Here is a 13,987-nt window from a genome sequence, read left to right on the forward strand (position 1 = left end):
AAGAACAACTTTATTGGACCATGAGAAAGAGAATGTAACAAGAGATCTAGGTGTCCTGAGAGAAAAATGGCCTGAACATGGGCTTTCTATTGTCTCTGATGGATGGACAAACGTGAAGAACAAAGCCCTGATTAATGTACTGGCATCGAATATGTTCGGTTCAATGTTTCTCTATGCGCACGACTTCTCTGCCGTCGAGAAATCAGGGAAAAACATTGCAAAGTTTTTGTTTGATGCCATTCAAGAAGTAGGGCCTCTTAATGTTGTGCAAGTGCTAACAGATAATGCAGCCAATTGCAAGCTTGCTGGGACAGAAGTTAATAAAGTTTTTCCCCACATATTTTGGTCTCCTTGTGTGGTTCACACATTAAATTTGATATTCAAAGACTTGACCAAGCATAACCACCTAGGTTGGATTGGAGAGACTTACCGTTCCTGCAAGGATGTCGTCAAATATATTACCAATCATTCACAAGCTCTTGCTATATTTAGAAGCAATTCGAAGTTTGAGTTGCTGAAAGTTGCGAAGACTAGATTTGCAACTCATTATACTACACTTAAGAGACTTCTCGATGTAAGGGAGGCATTGCAGATGACAGTATTAACAGATTCTTGGAAAGATTGGTTGAATGCTTGCACCGACAAAGTGATGATAGAGAGAGGCGAGATGACAACTACTTGTGTTGTCTCTGATGAATTTTGGACGAACATAAAATTAGCATTATTAATTACGAAGCCCATCTATAAAATGATTAAGTTCACTGACCAGGAAGGTTGTCTGATATCAGAAGTGTACGAAGGCATGGACAATATGTTAGGACAAATAAAAGATAACTTGAAAGATGTGCCTGACATGTACAAGCATATTCATGGTATTGTGGTGGGACGATGGGGGAAGATGACTATTCGAATGCATGCCTTGGCTCATGTACTCACTCCAAAATATTATGGCCCTGCATATCTCAATATTCCAGCACCAGGCGGTGGTAAACGAATCACCCCAGGTATGTAATTGCTTCTCATATTGTGAATTTTCATAATGTAATTGTATTTATCTCATAGTTATAAATTTCGTTTCGTTTCGTCCGAAATGGACGAAACATTTCGTTTTCAGAACGAAAACGAAACGAAATCTGCAAAATTTCGTTTCGTCCGAAATTTCGGTCAATTTCGTTCGAAATTGACGGAAATTCCGGATTTCGGACGAAATGGACGAAATTTTGAATTTCGTCCGAAATTCAAAATAACGGCTAATTTGATTGGATTTTGCAGAATTTACGACAATGCCCCTGGAACGGCTCTTTTTTGTTTTAACCTCAAAATGTGACCGTTTATAGCTGTAGGGAAGGGTATTTTAGTCATTTTTAAATGCACAATCAATAAAAAACTCTATAAATAGCCTTTTCCCTATCTTCTTATCCTCCACCTTCACATAAGTGATTTTCTTTCTTTCTCTCCTTCTTTCTCTACTTTCACTTACATTATCTATTCTACAAAATTTCCTACAAGTCTACCCTCTTCTTCAACTCAATCCAAATCTATTTTGGAGCAAAGGGAAGGCATACATTCAACTTACCACTACAAGAAGTCAAGAACTATTTCCAAAGGCTTATTTCAAGTGAGTGAAGGCTAATTTTTTCTTCTTCTTTTCATCTCAAGTTCAACCTCAAGGTTCTCTTTATTTCTTTCCATTTCTTTTCTTTTATTTCTTACTTCATTTGTCCCCTTCTACTTCATTTTTTGTAATTTGTTTCAATTTTCTTTCTTCTAATTCATTTTTCCCCTTCTTCTACTTCATTTCAGAATGAGTGGGTCGGGCTCGGGACGTTCTGCAGGAGCATCCTCTATTGGTTCGGCACTCGCTAGATCGGATGACCCGGCATGGGCTTACGGTACATTGGTTCCGGGTCAAAAAAATAAAGTAACTTGCATATTCTGTGGCAAAGTCATATCGGGTGGAGGTATAACTCGCTTGAAAGAACATTTAGCGGTTGTTCCTGGTGAAGTAGCATCATGCAAAAAAGTGACTGAAGATGTAAAATATCGAATGAAGCAACTTTTAGATGCAAAGAGAAAAGAAAAGGGCTAGGATGAGCCTATCCAGAGCAGAGGTTGGAGATTTTTATGGCACACCAGATGAAGAAGAAGAGCGGGATGAAGAAGACATTGGCACACAATTTCCTAAACGAAGAGGTAAGGAAGTTCTTATAGAACCGAGTGGTACAAAAAGGAAGAAGAAGGGAATCACAGGAGGGATCAGGAATTTCTTTGCAGCACGAACAACCCCTGGAGCCCAGCCAAGCATTAAAAGTGCTTTGGCTACTAAAAAAACAATGGATAGAGCAGACATGGCGGTTGGCATACGTTGCCAATTCACCTTTCTGACAACCTATGTTTGATGTTGTGAATGCCGTGGGTTCGGGTTATAAGGCACCTACTTATCATGTTTCAAGGGGTCCCATTTTGAAGAATACAGTGGATGAGGTAAACAACTACTTGGAGGAGATTAAGATGTCATGGAGATACACTGGCTGTAGCATTATGGCAGATGGATGGACAGACACCAAACAACGTTCCCTAATCAACTGACAGTGAGCCAAGTTACAAAGCTGCTGGGAAAAGACTAGAAGCCGCGTTTGGTACATTCTTCTGGACTCCGTGCGCAGCTCATTGCTTAGATCTCATCTTGGAGCATCTGTGCAAACCGACTGTATTTCCTCACATAGCAACCACAATTGAGAGGGCTCGGACGATTACAAAGTTCATCTACAACCATGGAAGCCTCTTGAATTTGATGAGGAAGAAGTTCACAGGTGGGAAGGAGTTGTGCCGCCCTGCTGCAACCAGATTTGCTACCAATTTCATTAGCATACAAAGTCTGGTGTTGAATCGGAAAGCACTTCAGCAGATGTTTGTGTCTGATGAGTATAGTACTAGTAGGTTTGTCCAACACCCACTGAGTGAAGGGGTAGTTAGTACTGTGTTGGATAAATCTTTTTGGGACCAATGCAAGTACATTCTAAACATCAGTGAGCCTTTAGTGAGAGTGCTGCGTTTGGTAGATCGGCAGGACAAACCGGCGATGGGTTACCTATATGAGGCCATGGATAAGGCCAAAGAGAACATCAAGGAGAGGTTAAAGAGAAAATCATATTACAATCCCATCTGGAGGATCATCGACCAAAGATGGGATAGGTAACTCCACAGTCCCCTCCATGCAGCAGGATATTTTCTTAACCCTGCTCTATTTTTCACTCCTACATTCTCTAGGCACAGTGAAGTAACCAGAGGCTTGTTGGCATGCATCACTCGACTGATACCTGATGAAGGTACACAAGACCTCATCACCAATCAGATTGAGGATTATCGAGAGGCTAAGGGTATGTTTGGAATGAAGCTTGCAATCCGCAACCGAACGAAGTTGGGACCAGGTATATTTGAGTTGTTTGTTTAATTAAGTATAATTCATTTTAACTTTCAGTTTCTCAACAAATAATGCTTTACTATTTGTTACTTTACAGTTGCATGGTGGAATCAATTCGAAGGTGACGTGGAAGAATTACAGACCTTTGCGATCAGAATCCTCAGTCAGACCTGCAGTGCGACTGGATGTGAAAGGAATTGGAGCACCTTCGAACACATTCTCTGCAAAGAGAAATAGGTTGGAGCACCAGAGATTAGATGACTTGGTGTTTGTCCATTACAATCTTAAGTTTCGAGAAAGGTATACAACGTAATATAATGTTTTCAACTCTCACCTCATCACTTTAAGCTTTTAAGTTTAACCTTTGACATTAAACTTAATGTTTTCCTTTTCAGGGACTTGTTGAGGAAATCATCTACCACTAGTGACCCTTTGAGCATAGACCCATCTGGATGTCATGATGGATTGGGTTGCAGAAGAAGAAGATGTCATATTCACGCCGGAAGACATTGGGTGGGAAAATCTTGAAGCACCTACTGCTGTGGTTGGGGCCGGGGACGACGACGACGACTTTCTCATGCATCTTGAAGAAGATGTCCCTACTGGTGGTCCAGGTGGTGATGACGGCGGCAACGACGACGACGAAGAAGACATTGAGTATGATCATCCGGGTTATGATAACTGAGAGTTGTTGCTACTAGCTATTGTCTATGTTTCACTTTCATGTATCTCTTTTTTTTTATGTTTTTCTAAGTATCAGACTATCAGTTGGAATTGTGCAAGACTTTATGTGTTTAAGTAATGAATATGCCTTTTGGGACACATATTTTGGACTATTTATTAGTTTTTCATCTTTTTCTATTGATTTTTTATTTTTTTGGATTTTTCTCATATTTTTTAATATTTTTTTTTGTGAACGAAAAGTTTCGACCGAAATGCACCGAAATTCCGTTTCGGTGGCCAAAACGAAATGGCGACCGAAACGGAATTTACAACTAAGATTTATCTTCATTTATGTTACCAACTGATCGATTATTCAATTTTATTTTCAGATAAAGACCCTGAAATCATGGATGCTGTATATGAAGCCATTAAGGATCTCTCCCCTGATGATGAGATGAGTGGTACGATTAGACGTCAGTTATATGATTTCATAGGAAGGGTTGGAAGGTTTTCCAATAAATTTGCCAGGGAGGATGCGAAAGATCCCAATGTGTGTGTGACCAAATGGTGGAACTTTCATGGAAGTCATGTACCAGAGTTACAGTCAGTGGCCATCAAAATTCTCTCACAGCCTATCATCACATCTTCTGCAGAGAGAGTATGGAGCACGTATAGCTTCATTCACAATGTAAAGCGTAACCGCTTAAATTCACATCGTGCTGATACCCTTATGTACATCCACTCAAATCTTCGACTCCTATCCAGGTTTAAGTTTGTTTCGTTTTTGCATGTAATAATTGTTTTTCATTACTTATGTCAAATTATTTATTTAATTTGGAATCTATTATTTAGATATAATGCGGCTGCATACAAAGGACCAAATAGAAAATGGGACATCAACCCAGAGCTCCCGGTTATGGATGACTCCTCTATCAGAATTGAGGATATGCGATGGCAGGATCTTGATGATGATTTCCTTAGACCTTCTACATTTCGTGCGTCATCTCAGTCATTACCTTCAAGTCCTTCACTCACTATTCGTGATTTAGACGACAATGACGAAGCTGCAGGATCTGGGACTCCAAGAGTGGTCAGTAGCTCAGAACTTGAAATTGGACGACCATCCAACACTCAAGGTTGTATTACTAGTTTCCTGGGTCGTGGAGAACGTACAAGGGGAGGTACAAAATCTTTAACACTTTCAATTTTCCAGTGAAGATATTAGTCTTATAAATATTAATTCATTTATTTAAACTTTTCCTTTACAGAAAATGTAGAAGGAAGAGGACGAACTGATCATATTTATTCGAAGGGAAAGAGAAAAGCCCAACTTTATTTCTTTTTATTTGGAAATACTGGAGAAATTCTGTAATAATTTTGATATTTCGCTTTTTGGAAACTGAATTTTTTGTTTAATGGTGGAGTCCTGAGCCTCCTGGCTCCTGAATGAAAAACTGTTATAATTTGATTAATTTCGGTATTTGGAGAATCATGTTTATATTTAATGGTATACAGTTGAATGCTTAGATTTTGATTTTCAGGTATTTTTCCTTAAATTTTATCTTTTATTAATTTTTTATCGCTCTCCGACGACTCCCCGACGAATCCCCGGCGAATCCCCTGCGAAAAATCGAATCCCGCTCCCAACCATCCTTGGAACCTTCGAATCCCGCTTTCGAATCCCGAATCGAATCCCGTTTTCGAATCCCGCCCTGGCAACCTTGCTCTAACCCACTTCCTCCACTTTGGACCGAATCCCAGTCTACATGATCATACGCCTTTTCTATGTCAATTTTTAATACGAGACCCGAGCGCCCACTTCTTTTCACTAAGTCGATGAGTTTATTGGCAATTAGAACACCATCCAAGATTTGCCTCGATTCAACAAAGGCCCCCTGGAATTGTAATGTAATATCCCTCATGAGATTTTTCACTCTTCTTGCAAGTAGCTTGGCCACGATTTTGGGGACACTATGCATAAGGCTGATTGGGCGGAAGTCCATGATCCCAATGACCCCTTCCTTTTTTGGGATTATGGGATTAGAGCAATGAAAGTTGCCTTTGCAGCTTCTTTAATGATACCCCTCTGCTGGAACTCCTGGAAGAAAGCCATAGTGTCCCCTTTAAGAGTGCTCCAAAAACGCTGAAAAAAAGCCATGGGGAAGCCATCCGGGCCCGGAGCCTTATCCCCAGCCATTGAAAATATGGCTTGTTCAACTTCTTCCTCTGTGAAGTTTCGATGCAAATTGGCTCTCTGACTGAGTGAAATTCGTTTGAATTGAACGCCCTCCACCTTAAGACGCCACTCCACTGATCTGGAATAAAGCCCCGAATAAAATTCTACAATTTTGGCTTTAATAAGATTTGGGTCGTCGATTATTGAATCTCCATACTTTAAGCAGTTAATCAAATTGATTCTCCTTCGAGAGTTGGCTGTACGGTGAAAAAACTTTGAGTTCATGTCCCCTGCCTTAAGCCACAGAGCGCGTGATTTTTGCCTCCATCGAATTTCTTCTCTTCGCAGGATCATCTCGTTTTCATTCAATAATTCCAGGCGGTCCAATTGATCCTCCTCTGACAAAGGGCCTTCCTCCTCCCAGCTTTCCAAAGACGCTAAACTGTTGGAGATCACCTCTCTCCTCTGTGTAGTTTCTTCGTCAATAACCTTTTGCCATTCTTTGATTTTGGATTTGAGGCCCTTCAATTTCTAGCACAGAATATATCCTTTCCAACCGCTGATCTCGATTTCTTCCCACCATAACTTGACCTTTTCCTCAAACCCTGGTACCTCCAGCAGGTCTAAATCAAACTTGAATGGCCGGGGCCCCCCGAGAAATTTGAAAGTTCCAATATGATTGCATTATGGTCGAACTCGGATCTTGGGAGCGCCGTCTGAGAAATTAGGGGGAAACATTCCTCCCATTCTCGGGTGAGGAGGACACGATCAATTGACAATACCAGATGTTCTTGGTTATTGGACTAGGTAAACCTCGCCCCATTTAATGGGATGTCTAGCAATTCATGGGTTTGAATGAAATTCGAGAAATTTCTCATTTTGGTTGTAATTCTTGTAGTTGTACTCTTTTCTTATGGAAATCTGATCGTATTGAAGTCTTTACCAATTATCCACGGGCCCTGCCAAGAGTCTCAGATGTTGTTCAAATCTTGCCAGAGCTCTCTTCTCTCTGAGGCTCTAACTGGTCCATACACGATCGTAAGCAACCATTTCTCATTCCAGTCAGTAGAGTAGAAAATAATCGAAATCGAAAATCTCCCCACCCTGACCTCCTCTCGTCGAAATCTACCTTCTCTCCAAATTACTACAATTCCCCCTGCTGTACCCACCGCATCCTTTGCAACCCATTCTAGCTAGTTCCTGCCCCATGTCTTGTTGATGGTGACGTCAGTTACCCCCACCCCCATTAACTTGGACTCGATGATGGCCACCAAGTCTAACCGACCTTGGGAGATGAAGTTCTTCATCGCACGAAATTTTATGTCTTCCCTTAATCCCCTAATGTTCCAGTGGCCTATCTTCATTGGGAGTGGCGATGAGTATTCCCAGGGCTTCAACTTCTCCTCAGGCAAGAATCCCTCGCCGGCCTTAGACCCGCCTCTCTAAGGCAAGGAGGAATCCTATAAGGTTCCCATGCAAAATGAGGATTGTCTTCAGAGAAAAGATGTTTGGACTGATTATTTTGGCTTGCAGAGAAACCGTTAAGGCATTTCTCACCCAGAACGTGACTAAGAGTTGTCGTCTTCTTTTGCGGGCCCCGTCAATAGTTTCTTCCCTTTGCAATCCTTCCTGAGTGATCAGATTGCTTCAATCCTTGTTTTAGGATACTCAGGGCTCGGCAAACTTTTTTTTGTAGTCTTGCCGGTACGAAGGGCGGAATGGTCTTTTTCCGTTGAGTAGCTTTATCTCTGGAATCAGTACACATCTCAGCGATGATGTCCCGTCTTGTCACTTTCCCAGCTGGGCCTAACGAAAGCCTTTGAAATTTGAATTTTGAAAACTCCGTCTGAACCCCTGAATGATGATTAAGATCAATATCACCCGAAATCCGAGCACGTGGCTGCCACGTTGCAATAGGTACAATGGTCTTCTTTCTAGCGTCTGCTGGATCACTGGAATGAGCCGAACAAGGCACCGGCATCTTCCCCTTATTCATTCCGGCAATGGCTTGCACCGGAACAAACTCCTCCCCACTCCGTTTCATATCCCAACCCATCTTCATAGATTGGACACGAGTGGATGTTTCTTGCCCTGGGGTCCGAGGATCTGCAACATCCTCTTCGAAAATCGCCGGCTGGGGATCAATAGCTTCAACCCCTATTTTGAAGCAACTATCCCTGACCCAAAGATCCACGAGCATTTTTGGGATTTTCCATGCCGGAGCAACAATTTTTGCCGATGCAAAAGTCATACAATCCTCATGATATCCCTTCATGTATGTTTCAAGAACTGTACCAAATATCGTCCCCAAAGCTTCCACCGTTGAGGTGGCCTACACGTGGAGTAGGATTCCCGTAAATCTAACCCATATAGCTTTAGCTCCTTGCTGGTAATCTGAAGTCCATTCTCTGAGAGAAGTTAAATAATGGCCATAAGCCTTTCCCCCCTTTTCTTTAGATTAGCCGCCATATTCTCCTCTTCGAACATAAAAAGAATTTCTTTAGGCGCTAGAATGGATGGTTTTGGTAAAGTGGGAAGGTCCTAGAACCATTTAGCCCACTTCCATATATCTTCCAAGCACCCCCCAGATTGCTTAAGGCTCCCGATCAGGCATGATTTTAAGATCTGTTGTATTTTATCAATCTCTTTCGAAAGGTTTACGAACTCATAATATTTGGAAATGGACAAGTATTTTCCTAGAAGTTACATTAACATACACTCACATGCAGCCACCAATCAATTATTTGAGGGATATTTTCTATCCAAATAAACAATAACCACAATTAAATTGAGAAGGTTAGGAGTTAGGACAGAAAAGGAGCAAGTGTGGCACAAAACTGAAATCAAAACACAGCCAATCATACAATCCACACATGGATGTATGTCAGGACCAATCACACTAACAAACAACCTTAGGCCCTTAAAACCTACGCATCTGTGACAGAAACGAAAAGTGAGCATTGAGCAACACTTAAAAGGCATAATAAGTGAAGAAACTGCATCTATGACTGTAGCCTAAACTAGAAGTAGACTATGTATGAAGGACATACGGACAAACAAATAAAGAGGTAATTCTTCTGTCCCACAATTGATCAGTTAAATGGAAAGAACAACTCAGACTCAATACATGCACGCACGCATGATGCATCTCAGTTCTAATGCAAAACCTCCTATCACTGTTTTTTCATTTGGAACATGAAAAACTGCATCAAAATTCCTATCTATAAATCTAAAGAAATATACCAAATGCAACTGTTCCTACAAACGATCGTATCCAATGTATTTGTACAGCAAGAATACCTTTCAGAGTACTGCACTAACATTGGAGTTTCTCCGAAGTACTCTACCCCCTTAAAATTACCATCCTGAAGGGATCATATTGTATTTCTATGCAGTTTGATTATCTTGGATTTTTTTTTAATGTAATTCCTGCTTCGCTGATCCCTAGTCGGCATCGTTTATGGTTGAGACTAGGACTGATCGTCTTCGGGCCCCCAACTTTCCTTCTTGATTAATGAAAACATCCTTGGCAAATGCTTTCGCAGTTGTTTGTCTTTCATAAATCCAAGAAATTCACCTCTGACTATGAAATACGAATGCCCCTGACTGTCCCTGTTAATCATTACTCCGATCCCGAAGGCCAACATAATAAGACCAAAATCCAATGATGGTATCCCATGCTAATGTTTACTGAGCTTGGGCTTGCTATGAGCACTCTAATTTCTTCAAAGCATCAGCACCGGAGGCACGACCCCGCCAATTAAGGCCTTGGTCCATCCTCTTGCATGAACATATTCAGGCAAGAGAAGTTCACACTTCACACTAGGTAAAGAAAAAGGTAAGATGAAATAGAAGAAAACAAAATAACAATATTATCCTTAACTGTGAAAATGATATGCTAAAAGTAGTTAGAGATCCAATTATTTAGCATGAATAATAAATCAGTATTGAATTTTTATGGGGTACAGAATGGTCATCCATCAGAGTTTCATATTGCTTTTGAGAACCTTTCAGTCTCAAGAGAATCCAGTAAAAATTGCATTGCATTCAACTACGACAGAAGTAAACCACAATTAGTAACTGATAACTGTCAACCTACCGATCTCAGCTGGCAATCCAGACAATGAATTATTCGACAAATCGAGGACCGATAGACGAAGTTTGCATGCCTCCACTGGATACTCCTTCAGCTGCATCCATTATAACAAAATCTATGTTACAAGTTTGTGATTCCTTCTCCCATTTAGTACCATCAGTATGAAAAAAAAATCAATATAATGGTATGCTGAAAGTACACATTTCTAAAGAGAAAAGATACATTATAGGAAAGGGAAAAGTCACATCCTTGACATGATATGGGGCAGTGACACTGACACCGCACTTGTCATGTCATAGGTGCATCAATCTCACCAGACAAAACAAGAGGGACCCATATTCTCCTGAATCTCCTCCCATGCTCCCACAGAAAACTGAAGTGGCCCCCTTTAAGAAATAGTTCTTAAAAGTGTATTTTCGGTCTAAGAGAGCGAAGGCTCATGAACTGGGAATGGAGAAAGTGAACTAATACTGGAATGGTAAGATATGCAAATCAATCTCACCAGAAAAAAAAAAAAAAAAAGTGAACTAAATTCTCCTTCCATGCCCCGACAGAAAAATGAAGTGGCCCTCTTTAAGAAATATTTCTTAAAAATCTCCCTTCGGTTCAAGAGAGCGAATGTTCATGCATTGGGAATGGAGGAGAATGTGAACTAATACTGGAAATGGTAAGACATGCATGAAGTCATACTGGAAACAGAATTGAGTGCTAAACCACCATCCATGGTTTTATGAAAAGCCTTTGTCATTGATTGACACAGACCCAACACATGGAAAAAGAAAATGAACAGAAGTTGGTAGAAAAAGTCAAAAACAGCACATATTTCTGATAGGGAATATGGATTGCAACCTTGTGAATTGAACTAGTATTGGCAAGCACAAATGTTAAATTGGTGGCTCTGACTGGTCAAATAGGACAAACCTCCTTTCATGATCCAGCTAAATGAAAGAATTTAATACAAAATATTAATGTCAAACACTTTGTTACAAGAACCAATCTCTTGGCTGCCTTCTTGGTAAAAGGTCTTGTCTTTAGACCTTTACAGTGTAGCTTCAAGGATTGGCATCCCAAGAAATCTCTTCACAACACTTCACTACTAGAAAGATAAGAGACAGTGTACAAAAAGCATAAAAAATATGAAAAATTGAAAATTAAAGGAATATTGGAACGTAGCAAAGTAAACATTAAATATTTAGAGAAAAAAAAAGACAAGAAAAAGTTTGGGAATCGGCAATCCAAGTTGGGCAAGCAAATTCAGAGTTGAATTGGTGAGTGGTTACTTTGTCAGCCACACAGAGATGAAAATTAGAACTTAAGGAAAATCAAATTAAAGGGACACATGAAAAATGTCTGTAGTTGCAGTAATCTCATAAAACTAAAATATCATATCTTTCCTCTTCTGTTAACACTTAACATGATTGTTTTTCAAATGGCACTAACACTTAAGATGAAAAAAAAGGGAAAAAAAACAAAAAACAATTTAAGCACCTGATTTGAGTGAAGATCTAAAGTTCCAAGGCGAGAAAGTGCCCCAATCCCCGGCTGTAATGAAGATAGTCTATTGTTTCTGAAATGTAAAGTCATGAATGCGGAACAAATATCAAAGGTACAGACAGAAGAAACCATAAACTGTGATATTAATATCAACAAAGAAAGCATGCAATAAAGAATGAAGAAAAACCAACCCCATATAGAACTCTGCAAGAGAATGGCAACCCATGATTGATGATGGGATTGATGAAATACCTGTAGATACGGACATATGTAACCAAAACATCAGGAAGCTGAGCCATTGGAACAGGAGGTACCACAACTGGTGCATTAAGAAAGTGTAATTCCACAAGCTTAAAACAATGTAAACGGTCTACGTAAAATCACTAGAAACAGAAAGTTAATGCATAGATCTCACTTACGATTCTGATGTAAGTCAAGGCGAATAAGTTGCGAAAGGATTCCCATATTATCCGGAATACTTTCAAGCAAATTTTTGGCTGAAACAAAAACAAGGACAGAATTCATGGTATGTAGAACCAACAAAAAAAGAATCATGCGAACCTGATTTGATAGTTTGAAAATGTTTACCAGCATTGAGTTCAGTAAGCATGGTCCATGATGCAATCATATTTTCAGATAACATAGTCAGCTTGTTTCCCTGGCATAAACCGCAGAAAAGTTAAATACTTGAGGCACTATAAGACCTAACTGTGAGTATTATGGCGTGTGAGAAAAATAAACAACCACACTGACAAAATTTAGAACAATTGATAAATACCTCCAAATCCAATTTAATCAATTTGGAACAGTTTGATAAATCTTCTGGCAGTCTGGCTATGGAATTGTGAGATGCCTATGAAGAAAGTAGAAACACGTCAAATTTTCAGATTGCAAGGGATGTTACCAAGCTCACTGAGCTCTAGTATCAGATTTTGAAAATAATCATAACCAGGAAATAACAACTTATAACAAGAGCAGTTTGACTCGCTTTTTTAACCCATCTATGGTCAATGAATCAGAAACCTCATTAGCCTCTCTAAGCACATGCAGGAATGTGCATTTCGTTGCTCTTGATTAATTTCCATGTGGGTTGGTTCATGATGTTCTACAAGATCAAAAATCCCGGTTACAAACACGTCCCCATATGGGAACCAATGTTGATCGGTGGGATTCAGTGTTTAAAAAGGCGGATGCGGTGGGGAATGCGACCAAAGAAAATCCTAGACAACTCGGCACGACGCGGCTGAGTACTCGGTCGACACTAGGGGTGTTCATTAATCGGTCATAACCGATCGAACCGACCGAACCGGAAAAAAATTCGGTTTCGGTTTCCAAATCCTGATTTTTTCGGTTATCGGTTTCGGTTATAGGCATCAATACATTCAGTCTAACCGAAAAACCGATTTGTAATTTTGTACGCTTACAAAAACGAAAATTTTGTAACTTGTAAGAGTTTTTCTCCAAGTGGTGTCTCCAAAAAGCCTAGATAGTCAAACTTCGAACCCTTATCAGAGGTGGTGTCTCCAAAAAGCTTAGATAGTCAAACTCTAGATCCCAGCTCTAGGTCTGCTGACTTGCATTTATTACCCAAAGAATCCTATGCTTCTATTTCAAAAGCCCAGTGTACCGTTTCAGGCGTGAATATCACCACAGCTGCTGACCTTGGTAATCCCTGATGCTAGAGTACTGCCTAGTTCTGCTCTTCCCCTCTTTTTCTGGTTGTGATCTTGCAGCATTTAATGCAATAGATCTTTCTATTGAAAAATCAAAAGTTGAAATTTCCTGCCCTCCTTGTAGCTCTCCTGCCAAGCGCTCAGACCCTAGCCTTTCAAATACACTAGAGAAGGTCTCATCGAGTGCATTAAATGAAGATGGTAGCATAAGTACTGGTCCTACTATTGTTAGCCCATTAAATAGAATAGATAGCCCTATCGTCCTTACTAAAAAGCTTCAACGTACCAGTCATTCCCACATACAAAAACGAAAATAATGTAAGAGTTTATTCATCACACCCCTCGTTTTGTTGCTTTGGACAGCCCCCTTTCATGATTTTTAATACTAAAATACGAAAAGATAGCCAAATAGGGGTGTATTAGTGAGTCGAAATTTTTAGTTTTACACAAAGACTAAAGAG

The 13,987-nt window shown here is 40.1% G+C and overlaps 1 protein-coding gene across 4 annotated transcripts in view; it reads right to left on the reverse strand.

The window, feature by feature from the left end:
- Positions 1-13,987, reverse strand: part of LOC143857953 (plant intracellular Ras-group-related LRR protein 6-like) — a 66,028-nt gene that overhangs the window by 34,519 nt on the left and 17,522 nt on the right. For 3 of the 4 annotated variants that reach the window (XR_013238817.1, XM_077368517.1, XM_077368519.1), the window contains exons 6-11: positions 12,632-12,706; positions 12,442-12,511; positions 12,273-12,350; positions 12,106-12,172; positions 11,848-11,926; positions 10,363-10,453 (exon numbers count right to left, since the gene is read on the reverse strand). Coding sequence is in view for 3 of the 4 variants with exons in the window: in XM_077368517.1 (XP_077224632.1) it covers positions 10,363-10,453; positions 11,848-11,926; positions 12,106-12,172; positions 12,273-12,350; positions 12,442-12,511; positions 12,632-12,706 (460 nt within the window). In the remaining variant the exon portion in view is untranslated. Of the gene's footprint in view, positions 1-10,362; positions 10,454-11,847; positions 11,927-12,044; positions 12,173-12,272; positions 12,351-12,441; positions 12,512-12,631; positions 12,707-13,987 lie in introns of all 4 variants that reach the window. The other variant, XM_077368518.1, reaches the window with a different exon arrangement.

The sequence above is a fragment of the Tasmannia lanceolata genome, unplaced genomic scaffold (assembly GCF_043159265.1).
Source record: "Tasmannia lanceolata isolate RefF3 unplaced genomic scaffold, GAP_Taslan_0.1 ptg000025l, whole genome shotgun sequence".
In the NCBI taxonomy this organism is placed as follows: Eukaryota; Viridiplantae; Streptophyta; class Magnoliopsida; order Canellales; family Winteraceae; genus Tasmannia; species Tasmannia lanceolata.